This window comes from Cryptomeria japonica, chromosome 10, assembly GCF_030272615.1.
Source record: "Cryptomeria japonica chromosome 10, Sugi_1.0, whole genome shotgun sequence".
Taxonomy (NCBI): Eukaryota; Viridiplantae; Streptophyta; class Pinopsida; order Cupressales; family Cupressaceae; genus Cryptomeria; species Cryptomeria japonica.
In genome coordinates, this window is record NC_081414.1 from 715,000,859 (window position 1) to 715,013,013 (window position 12,155).

At 32.7% G+C, this 12,155-nt stretch overlaps 1 protein-coding gene across 2 annotated transcripts; it reads right to left on the minus strand.

The window, feature by feature from the left end:
* Positions 1 to 9,434: 9,434 nt before the first annotated feature.
* On the minus strand, positions 9,435 to 10,796 carry LOC131029294 (uncharacterized). Of its 2 annotated transcripts, none has more exons than XM_057959728.2 (3): positions 10,453 to 10,796; positions 10,225 to 10,345; positions 9,435 to 9,772 (listed from the first exon to the last, which is right to left on the minus strand). In XM_057959728.2, the coding sequence occupies exons 1-3, from the start codon at positions 10,631 to 10,633 to the stop codon at positions 9,760 to 9,762; spliced, it is 315 nt and encodes a 104-aa protein (XP_057815711.2). In that variant the 5' UTR covers positions 10,634 to 10,796; the 3' UTR covers positions 9,435 to 9,759. The 2 variants fall into 2 exon arrangements, with proteins under 2 accessions (XP_057815711.2, XP_057815710.2); XM_057959727.2 differs by having other exon boundaries at positions 10,257 to 10,345; positions 10,453 to 10,787.
* Between the last annotated feature and the right edge of the window lie 1,359 nt (positions 10,797 to 12,155).

The window sequence follows — 12,155 nt, forward strand, 5'->3', positions numbered from 1 at the left end:
GGCAAGCCCAGTTGGGCTTCTTTTCTTTTTTAGTGATAATTTAAAGTATCAAATTATTTTATATCTATTGATATGCAAAATTAATTTGTCTACACCTAAAGTTTAGGTGTGAATAATAATAAATGATTTCAATGCATGTTTATTTTTGAAAGAAATTTTATGAATATTGATGTGTAATATGAATTTCTTAGATTTTTGGGTTAGGAAGTGTAGAATTTTGTATAAAAGTGCAATGAGCATCAAAAGTATTATGTTTTAACATTCATAATGATTTGATTTGATAGTAAAATACACTCAAGCTAATTCTAAACTCTCAATCCTTATAGTTCTAGAATTTTATCCACATTGCTTGAATATGAGTTAGGTTGGGTTTCTTTATCTCATGTAATGTTTATTGTTAGGATTAAATGTTAATCACATACAATTTTTAATATTTAAATTTATTATTTATTTTATGTTTTAATATACTCTCACAAAAAATAAGCATCTCAGTTGGTGTGAAATCCTTCACTAATATAATATGTACAACATAGTGTGTTGTGCAATCATCTATCATCTAAGATGTGTGCACTTATAATATTGTATGATTTTAATGGATCATATAATGTGTAAGATATTGTAAGTGGGAGTTAGAAAGTAGACAAAGAAGATTATGAATGAATGTAGACCAATTTATGATGCATAAGAGCACTTTGCTAAAGGAAAAAATAATTTTGAAATAGAGTGCCCTATTTTGGTACACATGATCGTAAAATGAGGGGATTTACTCTGCAACACTTCTCTTCTCTCCTTCACACTTCCTAAATATGAAATCACTTGTTCACACATACACGTCGAGCTATAACAACTGCTATAGTTAATAAAACAACGTTGAATAAAAGGATGGTAAGCAACATTAGTGGAATTTTAAAGATGCATCCTAAAACATTAGTAATAATAGCAAAAAAGAAAATAAAGTATTGAAAAAGATCCAATCAATCAAAGTTGGAGTTTTAGTTGTAGACTTCCAAGGTCATATATGAAATTGAATATTGAATTGAAATCTTTGGTTGAAAAGGTTTGGCATGATAATACAAGGGTATCATCTAATGTTAGAGATGTTCTAAAGTTGAGAGTGGGGTCGAAAATTCGTGATCTTTATCTAAAACACCTATAAGACAGAACCCAAACCGAATTTTATAGAAATTTTTTGGATGAAGTTGTGTTCCCTGAAAATATTACCATGTTAAAGATCATTTGAGAAATGCAAGCCCTGGTATGTGAAAATTAATAGACAAATAATCTCTTGTTTTGTAAAATGTGCATGCAATTTCATTACTATTATGATGCTTTTTGATATATACATTGTGTTTTGCATAGTAACATGCATATCTAGAAATGTGGTATTGATATGCCATCTGAAATTGTTGGGAATGAGCAACAAGCTGAGAGGGGGGGGTGAATCAGTTTGGGCAAAAACTTTTTCCAACTTATACCACAAATTGGATCTAATAATTAACAATTAAAACATGAAACAACACCACATCAATATCACACATAACAACAAGATTTTTGATGTGGAAAACCTGGTTAAGGGAAAAGCCATAGTGGGAACCTACCCACAATGAGGCAATACCCTGTTAGGAGTAAATGAAATATTACAATGGGCAATGCACATGCATTCAGGCAGACTACCTAGAGCTCACTGCTCAAACAAGAAACCCCAAAAGGCAACAACCTTAAGGGAAGGCTCATTACCTTACAAGAAGTCTCACTGAATTACAAAAGAATTCAGACAAAAATTTGGATTACATGAACTATGAAAATAGCATCTCCATATGCCTAAATACAGTTTCGTTTAAGCACACAGTCTGCTTTGCAACACTTTTCCTCTCCTTCACACTTCTGAAAGATGAAATCACTTGTTCTCACATACAACTCAATGATACACTCACTCAAGGATCAAAGACTCTCGATCTTACATGATTATTACATTTATTTATATAAGACATCAACCTATATTTAAAGGTCAGATAAACCCTCAATATAAATTACAAAATAATAACCTCACATGCTACATCAACATATGCAGACCAAAAAAATGTCAGCTAAGACATAGTCTAGACCCAAATCAACACTGCGAACATGCAAAACCTCCAACAATTACACCACGATCATCCACAATACGCTACAACCACCAAGAATGTCACATAAGACAAAGAACATCATCAGATCAGGAAAATATTTAATAATGCACACAACGATCAATGTGGACCACCAATATGCATAGAACACAATCTAGAAATATTCAGAGGTAATGTGAATTGCACCACAACAAGCACAACAACTCGAATTACCAAAATCATCACCACATCACTGTCAGAGCTCAAGAACAACATCATAACTGAATGCCAAAATGAAAGATTCGCTTGTGGACATACAAATCATGAACCAATAAAACTAAGGACAAACATCAATATCTAGAACACATCCAATACATCCACAACTAAAGACATAGCAATTCTAGAGTAGTTTGAAGGAAATATTTACTAGCACCTTTAGGAAATATTTCCTGGAAATAAGTGCTTCAATCTCCTTAATCTCTCTTTCTTCATCTTCCATCTCTTTCATCTCTTTCTCATATCTAGATACCTTTGTAGAACTTTCTCCCAGATCATATCTCTGCTTCCTAGAAACAATAGCTTTGAATGCAGATTAAGTCTTAGGAAAGGAGTCTCCAAACTCACTCAACTCAATAGTAGCAAGTCTACCAATTAGCATGTCTCTTGTCACATTTGTCATAGTTTGGATCTCATCAATAGCAGTGGCTTTATGTTTATAGGTAATCTCAGACTCTTCTAGCACTCCACCGATACATTTTATTCCACACATAAGCTCATTTACTTTCTGCATAAAAGAGGTGATATTCTCATCTTGACTCATCTTTTGGTTCTCATATTTACCCTTTAGGCTATGTAGCTTAGAAATCTTTGCATGACTATCGCCTTCATGCAAATTTTCCAGTTTTATCTAGATCTCATGCGCAGTCTCTAAGTCCGTAACATTCATCATCTTAGAATTTGACAAGGCACTTAGCAATGCTTCCTTCGCTTTGATGTTGTATTCTTCTTCCTTAACTTTGTCTAGGGTAGTAGGACCATTCTGTAGAAAATTATATATATTCTTAGTGATCTTCGAGTACTCTTCTCGTATGCATCTTAAATGACATTGCAACCAAATTTTCAAGAGAGTATAATTTGTTCCAGAGGATCAAGCTTCTTCTAGAGCATCTACCTCTAATAACAATTGTTGGCAATAGGCAGCAAACTGAGAGAGGGGGTGAATTAGTTTGCACAAAAACTTTCTGCAACTTAAACCACAAATCAGATTTGATAATTAACAATTAAAACATGACACAACACCAAATCAATATCACACATAACACCAAGATTTTTGACGTGGAAAACTCGATTAAGGGAAAAACCACAGGCGGAACCTACCCACAATGAGATAATAACCTATTAGGAGTAAATGAAATATGATAATGGGGAATGCACATGCATTCAGGCACACTACCTAGAGCTCATTGCTCAACCAAGAAACCCAAAAAGGCTAGAACCTTAAGGGAAGACTCTCCTCCGTACAAGAAGTCTCACTAACTTACAAAAGCATTTAGACAAAAATTAAGATTACATGAACTGTAAAAATAGCATCTCTATATGCCTAGATACAGTTCTGGTTGAGCATACAGTCTACTTTGCAACACTTCTCTTCTCTCCTTCACACTAAAGGAAGATGAAATCATTTGTTTACACATACAAATCGATCATACAATCACTCAAGGATCATAGAATCTTGATCTTACATGATTACAACATTTATTTATACAAGACATCGACCTATATCTCAAGCTCGACTAAACCCTCAATATAAATTACAAAATAATAATCTCACACGCTTGAACACCATTTATAGACCAAAAAAAGTTACCTAAGACATATTCTAGATCCAAATCAACACTGCAAACACACAAGACCTCCAACAATTACACCTCAATCATCTACAACACGCTACAACCACCAAGAGTATCACATAACATGAAGAACATCATCAGACCAAGAAAATATTCAATAACATGCACAACGATCAATACAAAGCACCAATATGAATTTAAAATGATCTAGAAATATTCACAAGCAATGTGAATTGTACCACAACAACCACAACAACTCAGATTACCAGAATCATCACCATCTCACCACTAGAGCTCAAGAACAACATCATATCTGATTGTTAGCATGAAAGATTCACTTGTGGACATCCAAATTGTGAACCAATCAACTAAGGACACACATCAAAGTCGAGAACACATCCAATACATCCGTAACTAAAGATATAGCAAATTTGGACCAATTCGAAGCACAAACCAAAATACTGAATAGTACGAACAACTGAATATCAATCTCAATACTGGATCTCATAACTCAATCAGAACATCACGCGGACCCCTGAAAATTATGTTGAATCAATTAGATATGCTTATCTAAAAAATCATTAAACCACATCATCTCAATTGCAACACACTGACCAAACCAACTCATTTAATCAAACTACAACACTGGAATACATAGAAGAATATGTTGACATCAATGACAACACATCATTCTAGCAAACTCTCAGTAACATCCAACAAAAACAATCAAGGAATTTGTAGCAAGTTTTCTTTTTGAAAGAATTCATGGGCAATTATTTTATTTGTGTTCATGTATCTCTAGACAATGTATGCATGAGAGTAGTGAAAATAATTTTGTACAACAACTAGTGGATGTTAGAATATTTAAGAATGTTGTGTATCCCTTAAAGGATGGGAAAATAGGAAAGCATGTCAATTTAATCATAGAAAAGGTTAGTGTACATGCATTAATGTCAAAATTTAAGAGTAAGATTGTACCAAAATATGTGACACACTCTCAACATGCTAGATGGCTTGATGATCAATTTCAGACATGTAGAAATTCATTTCCAGTTGGAAGTATACTATCAGTGGTGAACTTTGCAAAAAACTATACTCTTAACGCATAAGAGGAAATTCAATCTCAGTATTATAATTCCGCTCAAGCTGCTATTTTTGTTCGTATTGTTTATAGACATGCAGATGATAGCACAAAGGATGATAGAAATTTTTTAAGGGAGTACCATTTTTATGTGAGTGATAATTAGATGCACTCATTAGAATTTGTTAAATATTGTTTCAACATTTTTATAAAAATTTAAGAGAAAGGGGAATCTAGATGACATAACATCTTATATGGTTAGATAGTTGTACATGACCATTCAAGAATTCTTGAATGTTTTATTGGTTAAGCGAGACTCACAAGGAGTACAATATCCAATATATATAGAATTTTTTTTAAGTTGGACATGGTAAAGGAGAACATGATGGAGCTGGTGCATGTGTTAAAATAATTCTTGCTAGAGAGAAATTAAAATTTGAAGATAATGTAAAATTTAAAGATGAAATTGCAATTGTGGATTGGTGCAATACAACATTATCTACTGGATTAGGTGTGAACTCTACAATTCAGCGATTCTTTTGGTTAGTTGAAGAAGAGAACATCGTGCCCATACTTGATTGTGAGATAATTAGTGGATCGACAAAATGACATTCATTTAAGAGTTCAAATGCAAGCACATGGACTATATGAACAAGAGAACTTGAATGTTTTTGTCAGTTTTGTATTCCAGGTGATTCCGATGTATGTGAGAATACTGAATAGATTGAGGAGTGGAATCAAAAATTGTTGAGCCCTTCTCAAGGACAAGATCAAATTGACACAATTGAAGATAATGGTCAACTGTTTGCAACATCAAATGACTATGATTGTGTTTCAGACCTTGTACAAAAGGGTAATTATTTAATTATTTTTTTTCAAATTTATATTGTTCTAGTTCATGTTTAATAATTAATTTAAATTTTTTTTTATATAATGTCGAAAAATTTGGTGAAATTTTATTAGAAATTTTGATAAAATTAATTTATTTTGTAGGACATGTGTATGCTTTTGTTGCACCTGAGGACAATGAAGAGGAAACAAAATATTGTTTGGCTCGATGTGTTGATACTAAACACAAATTAGTTAATCCTCGAGAAGATGATGATGACTTTCATTATTTGACTGGTTCAGTGGTAGTTGTTGGAACTTGGATAAATAAATATTTGATAAGGAAGAATGGTTTTCCTACTTTTGAAGATTATGAAACACATAGGAAGATTATACACTACTCACATTTTATTGTTGGAACAAATATACAACTAGTGAGATATCGTGGCAGACCTACTAATAAAGAGTTGTGGATAATTTCTATGGAAGATCATAAGACAATTATAGATTCTTTGGAAAAAAGAGAGGATGCAGATGTACAATGAAATAAGTATTTATATAGGTACACACACACACACACACACACACAATTTTCAAATTCTCTCTATAATTGTTTTCATTACCATTTGATCTAGATAGTTTAAATATTATTGTTTGATTTATCTAGGTCCTTAAGAGCTTACTCAATGGTATGTAAAGGAATAAGTATTTAATACAGAGGTATGTATAAGTTTTTTAAATTATATGTTTTTCAATGATAAATTTATAAATTGCTTTTAATACATATTTTTACAGGTCATTTAAAATGTTCAACCATTTTGTACTTCAATCTAGATGCTAATTTTATGTCTCGTTAAGCCATGTCCTCTTCAGTTTGATCTACTTAAGCCACATGTCCCAATTAGGCCCATCCCATTAAGCCATACATCCTAATTAGTTCAAATGATCCCCTTTTCAGCCACATATCCTATTTAGTTTCATCTCCTTAAGCTACATGTCCCAATTAGGCCCATCCCCTTTTAAAGCCATGTCCTAATTAGTTCACATGATCCCCTTTAATCCACATGACCTATTTAGTTTTCAATTTCCTTAAGCCACATATCCCAATCAGGCCCATCCCCTTAAGCCACATGTCCTAATTAGTTAATTTCCCCTTAAGTCATGTCTTAATTAACTTTTCACCCCCCTAGTTCCTATTTATATATCTAACTATTTGTTTTGGTTGTAGGTTTATCTTAGTTTTTATTGTTGGTGGCATGCAAAATGAGTTCATGAATCTAATTAAATCAAGATTTCCAATAAATTGGCAAGCATCATTTTGTTTTGTTAAATGTTTGGGAGAAATGAAAAAATGGTCTAGAGACTAGGGGTTTTAATAGACTATAAATCCCAAAGTAGCTTCTCTAGTTTCTCTAGAAATAGAGACTTTTAATTTTATCCTTAGTATGAATAATATTAAGGGGTTCACAATTAACCTGAAGAGTATTAAAAGATGACTGAAAAGCAGTAAAAATAGTAGCGACCTTCGTGGATGTCATCCTACTGGCATGTCTTTATTCATGCTCCTCTTGGAGGACCTACATAGAAGTCAACTTTTTGCTCACGATTTCCATGCTAAAAGCCACAATCTCATCAAAATTTATTCTTATTTTCTCTTGATTACCTTAGATAGTAGAGGTCACCCTCATGATTTCATTTCTTTATTCCTCCAAGGTTACCTTAGGGCCTTAACCTTTACATCTAGATTATCCCATCTCATGGGTCTCTCTGCCAGATCATTAGTAGAAGTCCAAACTCTATCATCTTTAGCCTTTGAAGACCAATCACCATCCTTCACCTTCACCTTAGCCAAAGGCTCCAATCTATTAGTTTTCCTTATTGTAGTGTGAAGTTAGGCTAAGAGCCATCTAGTTATTTAATCATGCTTGTTACAAGCGATACATAATTCATTAATTTTGTTTGCTACCTCTCCCAAATCCAAATCACTTGGGGACAAAATAGGAGAAGGGGGGGGGGGGGGGGGGGGGGGATGCAGGGTTATTGAAGAAGGATTAGTGGTAGGTGTGGATGCATTAGGGAGGGAGTCATACAGGGTCCATTCTAAGCCAGTAGTCCATGAAGAAGAGGAGTCATCGCCTAGATGACCTCCTAGTTCTTAGGACCAAACACACTATTTTCTTTTTGGGTTGAACATGAAACTAAATATTTTTTAGTTTAGCAGTGCATTGAGGATTGACATAGGTAGCCAATGGTTTGGAATGGGGAGTATCCATAGTAGAGTTGGAAGAACCTTTACAATTAGTCTCTAGGACATTCAACAATTCCACAACCAGGGTAGGGTTCAAATGACGGCCAATAGGGTTCACTTGCGAGCTGCTAGCAGGGGACATAGACAAATGAAAATTGTAAAGTTTGAGAATTAACCCATGGTGAAGGGGAAGCACATCCATTGGCTTAGCTGCAACAACAAATTGAGACAAGGATGAGAAAATCCAAAAAGAAAATTTCATTTCAACCCAATGCCCAAAGTGATTTAGCATAGGAAATAGTTGTGAGTCCAAAATATTTTCTACCTACCATCAAAAGCAATAATCCATTCTACAGTTGAGAGGTTCTCTCACCAACCCTAGGAATCTCTTAAAACCCTTTTGTAATTTCCTTTGGGTTTTTTAAATAATGTACACCTTCAACTGAAATCCCAATAGCAACTATAATGAGCTCCATAGAAATAGTGAGAGGCACCCCATAATACAAACCCTACCTTCATGCCAACAAATAATTAGAGAGAGAGGGGTCAAAGCCTTTCATTCCCTCAATGTAGGAAGAAAGATTATCCCTTTTTATCACTAACCAAAAGACCTCATCTTTTTAAAAAGAATTGTGGTGATCAGGCTCAGGCTAGATTATATCATAAATATATTGTTTAATAGAAAATAAAATAAACTAAAATTTTATGGATTATACTTTTGATAACAATTCATGTCTTGTTTTGTATAATTATTCATGTTGATAAACTATAATGTAATAAAAGTCACTTCTTTTTAATTAATATGTCAAATCTTTAATTATTAAATATATGTTATTGATATGCAATGGTTGATAAGAACATATATAAATACTCATATTGACCACTTGCACTACATGAATTGAATTCATAAAAGCAAAATGTAACTATGTATTCCTTTACTTAGAAAACTATTTATATATGTATATTGACCATCTAATAGCACATTTATATACTTAAAGGAATTAAAAGATATCAAAATAACCCCTTTATAAATTCTATTTTTAAATAAATCTCTCATTCATACCCATGATACAGTAGAAAGATTTGCATGTATTTCCATCATATAAAAGTTAAAACATTAATCCCCCAGTTATTAAATAATCTCACATTATTTATATATTTTGATGATAAATCATTGTACTTTAGCTTTTTTTAAAGTTTTAATGTAAATATTTTTTGACATTTTATTATTAAATTAAATGATATAATTCTGCTAGAGTACTCGCACTTCATTTTATCGTAGGCTTATCCACTTCCTTAAAGAATGGGATCCTTTTTCGCAAGCCTTCAGCTTTTAATGTATGACAATTCATTATATTAGACTTCAAAACATATTGTAGTCATATTATCATACTACTATCTTAGTCTCTTGGTCTGATACAGTAGAAACCTCTCATACCAATAAAGCAAACCACTAGTACTACTTTTATTTCTGTGTCCCAACACCAGGGCACTTCAAAACACAACATTTTCACTAGCCCTAATCTATGCATAAATTTACTATACTTTTCATATTTTCTTTATTCTCCTCTTACATATCACAATCTGGTTACTAATCATGATGTGGGCCATCACCTGTATTTGGGCCTGGAGGGTCTGGAGGTTTCACACTCATAATAGCAGCCTGAATCACAAATACCCAACAAAAGATTTAGATTAAGGGAATCTTTATTATCAAAACTGTTTGATAAAGTTGATTTCACCAGATGACAGTATAACAAAAACAAACAATGATATAGAAGAGCCACAATTGAATCACCCACGTAAACTGCAGCTATGTTGTAGTTACCTTGTCAATTATTTACGAGAGATCATTTCTACAAGAAATTGTATATTACTGACTGTAATGATGATAGTGATCAAACGACTTGTTTCTTTTACAAATTAAAAAGTATTAAAAGTTCAAATCTAAAACCTATTCGTTTTAAGAAATACTATTTGCCAGTACACATCAAAATGACAAATAATCACCACATTTTAAAATTCAAAAAATTGGTTTAAACCAATGACTCCAATAATCAGTAAGAAAGGCCTGATTCTACAGTATAAGGACTGCAGCAAGAGAAAAATACTGACATCACTTCTTCTGTCTGGGGATCGATGCTTACAGTTGAAAACCTTTGGGTTTGTCTCATGGTCCCACCTTTTGATGCCCTCTTAAACTCATTATTAGAGTTCTCCACCAGATTGACATCTTCTGAAAGGGTGCAGAGAAAATCAAATAAGTGGACTTGGAAAGAAAATAAACAACATTACAAAATAAGAAAATCCATTGTATCTATATGACAATAAAATAGCAAATACCCAGTTGCAGATTTTCCCTTGCTTCTAAGCTGTGAGTAACTTTATCATTGTTTCCCTTTGGAAATGTATGTTTAAATCTGTTCTGAAAAACAGTAGCACTACTCCAAGCTCTTAGATGGGTAGTAGTGAAGCTTCGCATACAGAGAGCCCATGTGTTGCTGCTCATTGTTATTCGCCTCATCTTCACTCACTCCTATGTGTGATCTCTGCTGCTACTTCTTCTTCTTCTTGAGCTCATTATATGCATTTTCTTGTAAGATTCCATTCCACATTTTGAAGACTCAACGCCACGGGCAACATGAAAAGCTAAATAAGTCACAGAGTCCACATTGAAAGGCGTGCAACCAGTAAAGAGCAAAACTCGTGCAAGTGAGGGCATGATTAAGTCATAAGATTAACACAATTCAAGTGTGAACGTTATCCGAGCCATTAAGAAAACAGCGAAAATGATGTAAATAAATGCACTAAGGTCACTTCATTTTACTCGCTGACAATGACTTGAGTGGAGCATGAATGCGCCCGAGTTGGCTTGTAACTTTCAAGCTCAAGTGAAGCTCCCTCGTGAAGTTCAGGTCAAGTTGACTCGTGAATCTAAAGCTCAAGTCAAGTTTACTTTTGACTCTCAAACTCACTTAGATTTTTGTTTTTTGTTTTTATAATATATAAGATGTATCTTTGATCGTATATATTAATTAACTAAAAATTAGAATACAATGAATTTCTATTCTTTATTAATTAATAGTCTCCGTCAAAGCTACATTCTGTATGTTGCATAGACATCTCCCAATTTGTGCCTCTCAAACGTTTGGAAACCTACACGAAAAATCTCTCTATCTCTCTATAGAAGGGAATTAGAGTTGGGCTTCTTTTCTTTTGTAATGATCATTCAAAGCATCAAATTATTTTATATCTATTGATAAACAAAGTTAATTTGGTCACATTAAAATTTAGGTGTGAATAATAATAAATAATTCCAATACATATTTATTTTTAAGAAATTTAATGGAATATCAATGTGTAATATGAATCTTTTAGATTTTTGGGTAGGAAGTATAGAATTTTTGTATAAAAGTGGGATGAGCATTGAAAGTATTATGTTTCAACATTTATAATTACTTGATTTCATTACAAATGCACTCAAGCTAATTCTAAATTTTTGATGCTTATAGTTCTAGATTCCACCCACATTGCTTGAATAGGAGTTAGGTTGGGCTTCTTTGTTTCATATAATATTTACTATTAGGATTAAGAGTTAATCACATCCAATTCTTAATATTTATATTTATTATTTAATTTGTATTTTTATGTACTCTTATGGGAAATAAGCATCTAACTTGGTGGGAAATCCTTTACTAATATAATATGCGCAACATAGATTGTTGCAAAACCACCTATCATCTAAGATGTGTGCACTTATAATATTGTAAGATTGTAATGGATCATATAATGTGTAAGATAGTCTAAGTGGGAGTTACAAAATTAAAAGAAAAAGATTATGAATGAACTAAACAAAAAATTAGTTTGAAATAGAGTGCCCTATTTTGATACATGTGACCATAAAATGTGAGGATTTATTCTAAATTTCCAATGTTGTATTTATGCATGGGATTTGATTGTTGAGAAACAAGGTAAAATTATTATAATTAAATTTTCTACAATCTTATGCAAAAGAAAATATTCTTTAAACAAGGGTTATCATATGA